Source organism: Thamnophis sirtalis, unplaced genomic scaffold (genome assembly GCF_051295495.1).
Source record: "Thamnophis sirtalis isolate CommonGarterSnake01/CBP01778 unplaced genomic scaffold, rThaSir2_p1.2 scaffold_10, whole genome shotgun sequence".
Taxonomy (NCBI): domain Eukaryota; kingdom Metazoa; phylum Chordata; class Lepidosauria; order Squamata; family Natricidae; genus Thamnophis; species Thamnophis sirtalis.
In genome coordinates, this window is record NW_028261390.1 from 41,783,055 (window position 1) to 41,796,934 (window position 13,880).

General features: G+C 36.7%; 1 protein-coding gene across 1 annotated transcript in view; it reads left to right on the forward strand.

Annotated features, from left to right (window-relative positions):
- The window catches only part of PRSS12 (serine protease 12), a 57,095-nt gene that overhangs the window by 25,230 nt on the left and 17,985 nt on the right, over nt 1-13,880 (forward strand). The window contains exons 3-6 of the mRNA XM_087724453.1: nt 2,557-2,735; nt 4,998-5,148; nt 12,460-12,638; nt 13,587-13,728. Coding sequence (XP_087580579.1) covers nt 2,557-2,735; nt 4,998-5,148; nt 12,460-12,638; nt 13,587-13,728 — 651 coding nt within the window. The remainder of the gene's footprint in view (nt 1-2,556; nt 2,736-4,997; nt 5,149-12,459; nt 12,639-13,586; nt 13,729-13,880) is intronic.

The following is a 13,880-nucleotide window of genomic DNA, read 5'->3' on the forward strand; positions in this document are numbered from 1 at the left end:
AGAAGCCTTCCGTGGACCCAGCTTCTTTAGCCAACTATCGTCCGGTCTCCAACCTTCGCTTTGTAGTGAAGGTTGTTGAGAATGCGGTAGCACGTCAGCTTCCCCAGTCCCTGGATGAAGCTGTCTACCTGGATCTGTTTCAGTCGGGTTTCAGGCCCAGATACAGCATGGAGACGGCATTGGTCACGTTGGTCGATGATCTCTGGTGGGCCCGGGATAGGGGCTGTTCTTCTGTCCTGGTCCTATTAGACCTCTCAGCAGCTTTCGATACCATCGACCATGGTATCCTACTGCGACGACTCGAGGGGTTGGGAGTGGGGGGCACCGTTTTACGGTGGTTCTCCTCCTACCTGTCGGATCGGTTGCAGTTTGTGTTGACTGGAGGACAGAGATTGACCCCGAGGCGCGTCACTTGTGGGGTGCCCCAGGGGTCGGTTCTCTCACCCCTCCTGTTCAGCATATATATGAAACCACTGGGTGAGATCATACATGGTTTGGGGGTACGGTATCATCAATATGCTGATGATACCCAACTTTTTATCTCTACCCCAAACCACCCAAACGATGCCCTCGACATGATGTCCCGATGCCTGGAGGCTGTGTGGATCTGGATGGGGAGGAACAGGCTCAAGCTCAATCCCTCCAAGACGGAGTGGCTGTGGTTTCCGTCATCCCGATTTGTGCATCTTGTTCCATCTTTGATGATAGGGGGAGAAACTTTAGCCCCCTCAGAGAGGGCCCGCAATCTGGGCGTCCTCCTGGATACGCGGCTTAGTTTAGAAGAACACCTGATGGCTGTGACCAGGGGGTCCTTTTACCAGGTTCACCTGGTACGTCAGTTGCGCCCCTTTCTGGTTTGGGATGCTCTGTGCACAGTCACCCATGCCCTCATCCTTTCTCGCCTGGACTACTGTAATGCTCTCTACATGGGACTGCCCTTGAAGAGCACCCGGAAGCTTCAACTGGTCCAGAATGCGGTTGCGTGGGTTGTCATGCACCCAGGTACTCCCATGTTACACCCCTTTTAGGCGGCCTGCACTGGTTGCCGGTTGCCTTCCGGGTGCGATTCAAGGTGCTAATTATGACCTTTAAAGCGCTCCATGGCTTAGGCCCAGGGTACCTGCGAGACCACCTACTGCCACCGGTAGCCTCCCATCGTCCAGTGCAATCCCACAGAGTTGGCCTCCTCAGGGTGCCGTTGGCCAGACAGTGTCTGCTAGTGCCCCCCAGGGGGAGAATCTTCTCTGTGGGAGCGCCTTCCCTCTGGAATGAGCTGCCCCCGGAGCTTCATATAATCCCTGACCTCCAGTCCTTCCGACGCGCCCTAAAAAATTGGCTTTTTCAGCAAGCCAGCCTGGCCTGAACAAAACAAATCAAATTATTGATTACTGTTAATTTTAATTTTAATTCTTTTTAAAAAAATGTGTCATTGTCAATTTTAATTGGGTTTGGGTTATCCTATTTAATTTCTTTTTAACTTTTGTATTATGTGTTTCTTTTAATGTTGTACGCCGCCCTGAGTCCTTGGGAGAAGGGCGGCATATAAATCGAATAAACCTAAACCTAAACCTTAAGGGCTGTTATTTAAAAGGGATAGGTCAATACTTGCTAAGCTCAGCCCAGATCCAATCTCTATGAAGACACTTCCTGTTACTGAAATTTAGCTATCATCCTAAACTTTAACAGTTTTGTTACACCATTTTGTTAGTTTAACTTACAAATGTTTTAAAGCCTTCCTAACTTATGTAGCAAATCTATTATGTGTTACTCAGATAATTTATTTTTTATATTTATTTATTTAGGCATAATTTTAAATAATTCTAAAATTTAAATTTTTTAGTCAATTACTTAACATTAAAAGCTGAATTAATTTATAGCATAAAAAGATAAACATTGTTATACTAGTGTTATAGATGCTTATCAAAAAGTAAGTTTTGAAAAGTATACAATTGCTGGATTTAATAGGCAGATGCTTGTATGTACAGTATGTTATGAGGATATGTACACTGCTCTTGAATAATTCTCTAAAGCAATTAGTTGTAGATTTTCACTGGGTCTATCCACCTTGCTTATGGTGATACCTCCTTTCTCCCATCTTTCCCTGTGTTAGACCCTTCTCCAGAGAGCTAGGTCTTCACATAATGTGTCTAAAGTAGGATAATTTTAGTCTAATCATTTGTGTCTTGAGCGAGAATTCTGGATATGTTTGTTCAATAATACATTTAATTGTCTTCTCAGCTGTCAATGGTATTCACAAAGAGCAACTAAATTGTTTCCAGAATTTCACCAAACAGTAATTTCTTTAGTGAGCTCCAAAACTCCAAAACAGTTTTGGAGCTCACTAAAGAAATTACTGTTTGGTGAAATTCTGAAAACAATTTAGTGCCCTTTGATCCTATATTTTGGTTTGCATTGGTCCCATAGTTACTTGATGTTTCTCTGATATTTTGTGCATCAGGAAAAAACATGTCATATTTAGCATGCAATAAAATACTAACAAAGAGTCTGTAATTATCTTGGCTTTTTTCTTCATTATATTTGTTGTTCTTTCCATAGGCAGAGAGGTACAGCAAGGCACACCCTATTTTCTGTATCAGGCCTTATTCCTGTACACTGGAGCAATGTGCATTGCCATGGCAATGAAGAAAACATCATGCTGTGTGAAAAAACTACTTGGCAAGGTCGAATGTGTCCCCAGAATATGGCAGCTGCTGTCACGTGCAGCTTTTCCCATGGTAAAAGAAAAAAGAAACATAATTTAGTCTTATACCATGCAAACAGCAGTTTCATACAAGAAGATGTGATAGAGGATTACATAGTAGAAAACTATTGATAATAAAATGATTTAGTTAGTCTTTTTGAGTATGGTGCCCTCTAGATATGTTGGGGTAAATAATTGTGGAATTTTGGGGAATGCCACACTAATGTCTAAAATAAGTTAATTCTGAATGCTACCATGGGCAGACACTCCATGCTTAAATGCAGTTCTGCTACAGTGATATAAACAGTGATGGGGATCAAAAAGAGAGGAGCACAAAATTCTTACCTTGTCTGTAAATTCCATTCCAAGAGCAATGAATTGAGAATTACCGTCTCTTGCCTCATATCTTTTTTCGCTCTTTAAAAAAAAATTATCTGCTATCTGAAATTTCTCCTTCAGACTGGTTTTGAAGACTTCCCGTTGGATTTATGCAACAAGTTAAGGAATAAGAAAATTTTCTTTGGGAGTGCTCTTGTTTTTGAAATTCAAGGCAGGCTTCCTCTCCCAGTAATTTTTATGCTTCAGTATTCAGTTTGATTTTGAGTGTCCATTCTGTTAAAAAATAATGGGCTTTATGTTTTGCGTGGTATTTGCTTTTAATGTTTTCCCCATCTGGAGAATTTTGAACTTTATTGTTATTGTTAATGAAAAATGTTAGTATTGTGCAGAAGTTGGTGCTTTTCACTTTCTGTCCATCAACATATTGGATTGCCTGCATTCCTCCCTCACATTTTATTATGATGTTTTAGGGGGGAAATGTCTCACTAGTTGACATTGCTTAGGTACAGTGATTCAGTATAGATTACAATGAGCCTCCTAATTACCCATGGATTTTAGAAAAACAAATTGTGATTACTAGCGGTTTTTCTTTTTTGATATATAAAGGAAAGAGGTTCAAATCAGAATTCTATGGGATCTCTTAGAAACAAAACCTAGAACTTACAAAGAAGTAGGATTTCCCAAAGAATTCTGAATTTACACACTATTATTCAATAAAAGGTGGAATTCTTGTGAAGCTGATTAAAGTATGAGATCATGTTTCCCTGAGCAGCTGCTAGAAAGGCATGCCTATCATTTGAGAATGATGCCTTGATAGTCAAGGCATGTAATATGGTATGTATGTATATATATTTGCGTAAGGCAAAAATACGTACTTGCTTGGTGTGGTAATTTGTCACCTTTTGCAAAAGTGCAAGCTATGCTTCTTCCTAGCTCCAAAATGGAGCATGTTTTGTCTACTAGTTGATTGTTAATATTTAAAATATCCAATTGGGGTTTTCATTACTCTCATGCTTAAATCATATTTTTGTACAGACATTGCACAGAGATTAGAAATGTTATGGCTTTGCTTATATTCCTTTCCTTTTTAATAAAATAATGCTACAAAGGCTCTTTTTTTAAAGCTCCTTTTATGTGTATATAGACCTGGAAAAACATATTTCAAAAAGGCTCCATTGTTCTTTTTAAGAGGGCTCCTTTAATAGAGTGGAATTAAAAGGTCACTTGAGGTGGGCTAGAGTGAAAGATACATAGAGCCCTGTAGACAACTTTATTGAGTTGTTTTTTCCAACCTGTTAGCTATCTTAAAATCTTGCTTATTCTCAGATGTAGCTAGCAATTAATTCCATCATATTAAAACATGATCCCATTAGAGATTAGAGCTGCTTGAATGCGAGGAGGGGGAATTGCATGAAAATTGTTTGGTACATGACAGTATTACTAATGCCTATATTACAATGTATATATATTAATTCAACCTTTTCCTCTCAATTTATTGGGCTTGTCATTGGCTATGGCAACTGAGAACACTATATGTTTTAGTCCCAACCCATTTGCATTCTAATTCCTGGCCAGCATTGAACACAGCTAGGTAAGTTTGTCTGGGCAAGATAATTTTATTTAAGATGTGGTCAGTATGGGCCAGGAACTAGGATCATTGCAGTAATAGCAATAGCAATAGTACTTAGACTAATATACTGCCCCAAAGTGCTTTACAAAACTCTCTGGGCAGTTTACAATGTCAGGGTATTCCAACCAACAATCTGACTCTTCATTTTACCGACCTAAAATACTGCATTTTAACCACTCACCACTAGAGCTCCCTAATCTAATAGTTATTAGAATGAGAAAAGCAACAAATTATTTAATTGATTAATTAATTAATCATTCTTTTTTCTATTCTGTTCCATGATTTGGTAATGCAAACTGATTTTTCTCTTCATATTTTTATTTTTAGCCTCTGATTTTATTCCAATCCGGCTGGTGGATGGGAGGAGCACTTATGAAGGAAGAGTTGAAGTCTACCATGCTGGCCAATGGGGAACTATCTGTGATGACCAGTGGGATGATGCTGATGCTGAGGTAGTCTGCAGGCAGCTTGGCTTTGGGTTAGTTTGTACTAGATATGTTATTTTCATTCAAAAAACTAAAAGCACTCAAAATGTTTAAGAAACTTCAAAATGCTTGTTGTCCTTCATGGAATATAGCTAATCAGTTTTGAAATCCAATAGCATTGTTTTTAAAAATAAACTTCCTGAAAATTTTGGAGGATTGGTTCTCATTCTTCCATATCTTAACTCTCATCAGTCACTTTATTAAATAATCTTCTTTCCCAAAAATAGAAACAAAAGGCATTTTTTTTCTTTAGAAGGATGCATATATCTTTTCAGACATTTTGTTATAGTATTCATTAGTTACAATATGTTTAAAGTTATAAAAAGGGCAGTAATATTGATGACACTATTTTAAATTAAAGCTAATTACAGCTCAAGTGTTATTTGGCACTTTGAGAATAGTTTTCCATATTCCCAATCCAATAACTGCATTCAAATAATGATAGAGAAAATTGACTCTTGTAAAATTCTCTACCCCAAGATAATTAGTCCCCTTGGCAAAAGAATCTTGGTGGGAAACTGGTGGCTCTGCACTTTCTTTTTATCCCCTTCTCTTTCTATTGTGGATTTTCTGCCTAATTTGAGGAGGAAAGTCAAACTCACTTTGTCTACTCCTGTTTACTTGGTACATATACCACAGCTTCAGAAAGTGTTTTAGAAATGGGTCAGTGGTTTGGGAAATGCTTAAGTAAAAAAGGACTTTATATGACATAATATGCTCAAATGGGAACCATTTTATTGTTTATTATTGTTTATTACTGAATATAGCAGAATACAACCATTTGTTTAGTTGATGGTTTTTAAGCAGTTATTCGACTATGAACATTATCTTCATTACGTAAGTATCCATAAGTGTCCATAAGTCATCCTTCTCCAAGTGGTGCTCTCCAAATTTATGAGATCATTGCTTTAAAAAATCCAGGCTAGTTATACTCTCAGTAGATCTGGAGGCATTCGTATTAGAACCAGGGAAATTCAGAAGCTCCTTGTGACTTGTATTTGTCCCAAAGGAAGCTGAGCCTGAATTTACTGCAAGCTAATTTTCACAAAAAGGAAGAACAAACCAAAAACAAAAGACCCCCTCCCCCGCAACTCAACTCAATATAAACACAGATATAAAGTCCTGCACAATGTCCAGATCTTTCATCCTATCATCAGAGGGTCCTGAATAAAAATGTAGATTTATCTCTCTGTGTCAGTGTCTCTGCCTGCTTGCCTGCCTGCCCGCCTGCCTTCCTCTCCCTCTCTCCCCCCCACTCTCTCACAAACACAGACAGACACACCTCTGCCAGAAGCTGCACTATAAAGAAAGAGGTTCAGGACAAAAGATTGAATAACTCCCAATTCAAATGAATTACTTATAAAATAAGATACAGAATTTATAAAATTAATGTTATTTGTTTACTGCGCTGGTCATTGACCAAATAAAAATTACTTGAAAAAAACATTCCTACCCCAATGTACAAATCATCATTCTCATTTAGATAAACTGCGTGACACAATGTGGTGGAAAAGGTCCTCCCTCCAAATCTGGAGAAGATCCAAATTATCATTTCATAGCATGTCACAGTGAATCACTTGGTTGTTGCACTCAGACAAGTCAGAACAAGAGTTCCAAGGTCACATAGTTCCCATATAGGATGTTCATCATAGATAGCTTGGATACGGCATGTCCATTAGCAAAAAGTCCCAAATACAGACAGTGTAATTGCTTTACACTGATAAAGAAGCAAGATCATCACAAAGGGAGATGGGAGTTTCCCTTCACAATGTGAAATCACTACTAGAAAGGAAACACAGAAGGCTTGAGCCAATTGCTGCTCTAGAAGCTGACAATGGAAGAAGGAAGAGATAAAGAGGCATGGTAGAATGTATCTTTGAATCATTCCTCCTCTCAAGCCATGAACTCTTCAACCAATTAGTCACTATCAGGCACAAGCTGGTACAAGAATTCCATTCCTAAATATGCTACTAGAGCTACACAGTAAAGAAAGTAGAAATAAACACATGTGTAATGCTATACTTATATAAGTCAAATATGATTACATCATTGAAACATCCTGAGGTCTTATTTCCGCACTACATACTCACATGGAAACACATGAGTATACAAATATACACATTCCCCCTTTCATCTTTGTAGCAGAAACTACAAAATGGGTGAAGAGCAACAGATAGATGATGAGGAAAAGAAAAGAGCACAGTTTTGATTATGTCTTTCAGAGAGGGTTAATCTAACTCAGCAAGATTTTAAATAAGGTTAAACTTCAAATTAATTCTAAAATTCTTTCAAGGATGTATCAGTTTGGAATCACCCAGCACCTAAATTATGTCCATTCCTTTATTTTAAAAAGTTTCTTCTATACTTATCAGCTAATTCAGGGGTGTCAAACTCATGGCCGGCAGGCTGCATGCGCCACATGCTGGTCACTCCCACCCCCATTTTAGTGAAGAGGAAAAAAGTTGCAATACGTCAGGTGACAACAATGTGCCGTTGCGAGTTTGACACCCCTGAGCTAATATATGACCCATTCAGTTAACACAATTGTTGAGGCAACAGGAAATCATCTTTTTACCAGTCAAATACTTGGGATGCCTCTGGTGGATAAAGTTAGTAAGATTTATTTCATCACATATTTTATAGGTCCTGAACTGATAAACATCTATTATCTCTTGCTAGTATACATTTTTCTTGAATGACTTTTAGCTAGCAATCTGAATACATGGTATTCGGGTAGATGTCTGCCTTACCTCATGACCTTTGTCCCACTTGTCTAATTAAGGGTCTTGGCTTAATAAGACCTGACAACATTATTTGGATAGTCTAATTTGAGTTTGTATTTGAAATTGCAAGCCAGCAGTTGAAGAGTAAAAATAGCAGTATAAAAGTTATTAACTTAAGATTTAATTAAAACAAATTGATTTATGGAAAGGCCATACCTGTAAATAGTATTGTCTTCATACAGTATAGGAAATATTAGTGGCATTAACATCAAAATATATACAGTAAATTTGAACAGTTTTGAAAACTTTGTGACAAGCTTCAAAAAATACACTCGTGTGAAGTAGCAAAACACACTGATGGGCCTCACTAGAAAACTAGTTCTACTTTCATTGTTTCCCAAAAATGTTGATGTCAATTTTTTCTTTCTCTTCTGTCTGATAGTTGTGGATTCTCTGTACTAACCTCAAGTATTGGTAATAAATAGGATAAGGTTAATAGGCTGCTTAAGTGTCACTTTGCTTTAACTCTTAACATTGTTTTTAGTGGAAACTGCTTTATAGACCTGCGAGAGGAAATATTTATATGTTAGGGAGAGGGGGTTGACTTTAGTAGTGTGTAAAAAGAATTTTCCAGAAAAAGGCAAGCTGCTGTAGAAAGAAGGTTGATCCATTTATTTCCCCACAAGAAGGTTTGTTCTTGATAGCAGCAATTAGATGGTACATCCATCAAGTTTTTATAATAGGATTTTGAGCCTTTTATGGTAAATGTGTGGAGTAGGGTTGTGTATGTCTGTGTCTTTGTGTGTGTGACTGGTGCTTCCATTTCTAGAGGAAACATTGTAATTCTTATTTTCTATACCTGTAAGTTCTCTTTTTGTTATATATATGGATTTTGTAGTTGCCCCTTAAGGGTGTAGGAAGTGTGGGCATAAGTGCTTTTGTCTTTTTAATTTGGATTGGCTTGCACGGGATCAGCTTCTGTCTATTTCAGTTCTTTGCATAATCAGCTTGTCTCAGGCTAAAACCAGTGATGAGCAATTCAGGAAGGTGCAGGGTTTCTTTTATTCTTATGGGATATCTCTTATTATTCTTTGGGAATTTATTTCTAATGAGGAATTTCCTTCCATTCTTGAGAGATCACTTCCAGAAGTGTTTTGGTAATGGCTCTTTTCAAGGGCTGAGAGAGAATAAATGGCCCAGCCCCAGTCATTTGGCTGGTTTAATTTGTTAGCTAAGGCAGAACTGAAAGTCATGTTTTTCTGGGTTCTAGCCTAGTTCCTTAACATTACATCAAACTGACTTTCTAAAATATTCAGCTAACTGGTTATAAACAAATTAATTGAATGAATGAACGAACAAGTATTACAAAGGAGAATCTGTCTGTCTGTCTGTCTGTCTGTCTGTCTGTCTGTCTGTCTGTCTGTCTATCTATCTATCTATCTATCTATCTATCTATCTATCTATCTATCTATCTATCATCTATCATCTATCTATATCATCATCATCTACTATTTTGGGCTATTGGAAACAGACATGCAAATAATGTTCAAAAGAAAACACAGGTTGAAGAATGGATGCTCAGATATTAGTTTTTAACTAAATTGATATAGGTGTTTCCTTTGCAGTAATCTTAATGTGTGTGCATTCAAAATATGTGTGCTTTTGTTCCTTGCATTTATAATATTCATATCTCATGAAAACCAAAACTAAGTATTTCAAACTCTACAATTCTATGGATTTCAACCCAAGCTTATGTCCAAACAGAATGGCAGAGACTGGGCTATGAGCTTTTGTTAACTCAATGAAGTTTCTGAATCTCTTTTCTAAATCTTTCTTCTTAATTTGCTGCTCAGCATGTTACTTTAAATATTGGATGAGACTGGGAGTGGTTTCAGTGTTGTGAATGGATCTCTCCTAGAAACTAAGTGTGGAATGCAAGCTTAGTATAGATGCAAGCACTTGTATGGAATTCAAATATTTTTTTGATCCCAATTTAAATTGCAATTTAAATTGCAACTTAAATTTGCAGTTTCAAAAACATTCCACAAGTTGAATGGAAGTTCCACTTGCCTTAAACTCATATGATTACTCATTTTTTATTTAAAAAATATGCAAAGCTGTAATGTAAAACAAGAATGATGCTTTGACAAATCGACTCATTTTCTAAGAATTGAAATCTCAATTCTTCCTATATTCCTCAATTCAAGAATTGAAATGAGAGATAAGAGATATAGTAGCTGGGTATGGGATGACATGAGAAAGAGATACTTAACTATGTGGATCTTCTCAGTTAATCCAGCTGCAGATTGTAAACTAAAACCTCTTGGCAATAACCTTCCTGCTTGTCATAGATTGTCTTTGGTATTACTATGCAATATGCTTTCCAGGATTCACAAACAGAGAACATGAAGTCTCTGTTCAAGACTTCAAATAAAGTCTTATTTTATTTGAATTCCTAACCTCCCGGCATTTGAAATTAAGTCTCAGCATTGTAAGCCTATAAGAGATCTTTTCATATAATTCTTTGCAGTATAATAACTCTTTTGCAAACCAATTTATTTCTTTGCCATTTTTGATCTTTTCCTCTTTTACTTACTGGGTAATGAATAAAAGGATTATCAAGAGATTAGGAACATTAAAAAATGTTGTGTTTATTATGAAGTGTGCTTGCTTAAAAATTCAGTGATGTGAATGATATTAATGTTATGAAATATATTTTAGAAAAGTGTATAAATTAGAAATGAAAAGTATGAATGGAGAGACACTTCTAGTTTTAAATAGAATCCCTCATGTATAATAATCTCTTCCAAACCCCTAAGAAAGCTTCTTGGTAACTAGTCCAAAGAACATAGCTAGGGCAAAAAAATGGATACAGCATTAAACATGGATTTGCATTTGACATATAATCATTTAATGCATATTCATGCTTTTGTGAATCTCAGTACGCAGGGAAAAGAGTTTAATCCCCCCCTTAGTAGTTTCAGCAATGAATAGAATAACTTGACAGAAATCCAAACCTCCAGTGGACAGCAACAAAGAAAGAGTGTTTTTGTGCTTTTTTGCTGCCGTTTGATTTTTGCAATCCTTACTCTTAAAGCAATCCACACTCACTAGATTGCTCTTTGTATTGAAAAAATATCAATGGTATAAATAGCACTTTAGGAGAACAATTATAACCAACAAAAAAGAAAGGATTATATTTTACTTTCTACTTGATATTCTCCTGATGATTATTAACCCCCAACCCTAACAGCTATTAAAACTGTATATTAAACATACACATAGAACCATTTATGCAGTTCCAACAAGTTTAATTGATAATTCCATTTTCCATGATTACACTTAAAACCACTTACACAGCCATAAGAATTGGCTGGTGACTGGTATTGCACATAAGGATTTGCACAGAACACACTGTGAAGCAGAACAAGCATGAAGCATTGCCTTCTGTAAACTAAATCCAATCCATCGTCTTTATTTCTTCAAGGTCACTTTTTCCTCTGCTACATTGAAATTTTAATCAGTTGAATGAATTGCTGAGCACAGGGGCAGAGGGTTAAGGTTTGTGGGAAGATGGTTCTAAGGTCGAACGTAGCATGGAAACATAGTTGACAGCCTGAGTGACCAGTTAAGTATCTACCTCGGTAACACACAGATGAATGCCCACAATGTTCCCTGCTGGGATATGTCCCTGATATCTGTGTCTGAATGCCAATTTATCTTTTTGCTGATAAAGGCTGATGATGATGTCTTGGGTGAGAAAAAAAGACAAATATTCCTGTATTTGATAGATTTCTTAAAGAAATTATGTCCCAAAACAGTAGCCAATCCTTCTATCATTTCTTTTTGGTCAATTGTCAAGAGACTTTTAAATATTATTTATAAGTAACTATCATAAGAAAAATATTCCTTTCTCACCCTAGTCTATAATTTATTTCTGCTTCACTAGTTCTGTTTCTTCATAGCTGGCAGCCATCCTGATTATAAGATTCGGTTATAAATTCACTCTGCTCTAGACAAAGAAACATTTTTTAAAAAAATATTATTAGTAATGAAGAACACTGAGATTTATCTTGGGAAAATGTGTTGAAAATAAACCAGGATGCATAAATCATTTTAAATATAAGCCTGGATTTTTCAACTGTATATACTATAACTAACTGGCTTTGTATCCAAAATGGGGCCTTATTTCAAATTTTACTGCCCCTTCCTTCTCTACTTATGTTTATATTTTCTCTTGAGGGTCCCCCCCTCCCATATATCTCTTGTGCCAGTTTATTGCATTTTGAAAACAAATAGCATTTGAATTTATATTTTTCCTCTCCTAAGCCATTTTAATATGTTCATTTAAATATAAAATAACAGGTTCTCTAGTTTAAGGATTGTATATTGTATTTCCTAAATGAAATATATTTACTTAAAAGGCTATAGAAAATCAGCAGAAGGTCTCTTCATTGATGTATGTCCTTAGTATCATTTTGAATGCTAGAATTTGCATAAGTAGTATAAATCATTTACGCAGTTAAATTGCACAGTGCTTGTCTTGCCATCAGTTTTCCTCTGTTTATTATGTTTGGACAGTGGAGTTGCCAAGTCATGGAGCGAGGCTCATTTTGGAGAGGGCTCAGGTCCTGTGCTACTGGATGAAGTACGTTGTACAGGAAATGAGTTGTCTATAGAACAGTGCCTAAAGAGTTCCTGGCAAGAACACAACTGTGGCCATAAAGAAGATGCAGGGGTTTCATGCACACCTCTGGCAGGTATGCAACCAAGGAATCATTTTTCTGAACCAGAATCACTGCATGGGTTAAGATTAATTGGCACAAAGTGGTTGAATATTTTTTAAACATCTTTTAACAATGGAGAAGATAACATTTCTTGATGCAGACCAAAGGCCTCATTTTGGCTTCCAGAATGTATTGGCCACATTTAAAAACAAGGGTGAAAGGAAATGCCTATGGCTGATGAGGGAAGAACTTGCTATGCAACATAATTGCAGGAAGGATGAATGTAAGTTAAGTATCAACATCTATAAACAGTTGTGCAACTTCTGTTTATCTTCTCTTTAGTATATCCTGTATTTAACCTAAACATTTTCAAGTACCTATTGATTTTTTTAAAGGATGATTTGCTTCCCTAGAAGTTTTCCATTGAAATGACTTAGTAATGGAGTAGCTCTGGTTCTGTGAACTATGAAGAATGCCAATGATTCAGAAACTCCATGTTCCACATGAAGACGTTCCTGCCATTTATTCTAAAAATATTCTGGTTTTCCCTGACTGTTTTGTGTCTGATTTAACCTAATTACAGACCTTAGGCAGTGTAGATTAGTGAGTGAAAGGACATTTGTTTGTGTGGGATTTAACAGAAAGGCACAAGTTAAGGATGTAAATTATCCTCTCTTTTATTTTTGTCTATACAGTTTTGTCTCATAAATTATGAGCATCTGGGATGAGAAATTACACAACAACAACAACAGCAGCATGCAGAGGTGCTTGGATAGACACGATACAAATAAAACCAATGCACTCCAATTCTATTAAAATATTTTTAGCAGGAAATTCAATATCAGTGTTCCTCTAACATTGTTTTTCATTTAAATGATGCAAAAAGTTATTATCTAGCCTATAATTGTTCTATTTTGTAGTGCAGTTTCTTTTCTGTAATAGCAACATAACTAAAATACACTCTAATTTTGAATGCCACAGATGGTGCAGTTCGACTAGTTGCTGGAAAAAGCAATCATGAGGGACGACTGGAGGTGCTTTATAATGGGCAATGGGGCACAGTCTGTGATGATGGATGGACTGAATGGAATACGCAGGTGGTTTGTCGACAACTGGGCTTTAAGTAAGCTCCATTTATGTGAAGCTACTAATGATTATGCTGAGCAATACTGATAATAGTTCAGGGAATTGCACCTGCTTTGCTTCTTTGCTTTCTGATCAAAATCTACTTGTTTAATACTGTGGCCTTGAAATGATACAACAAAGAAGAGTGAA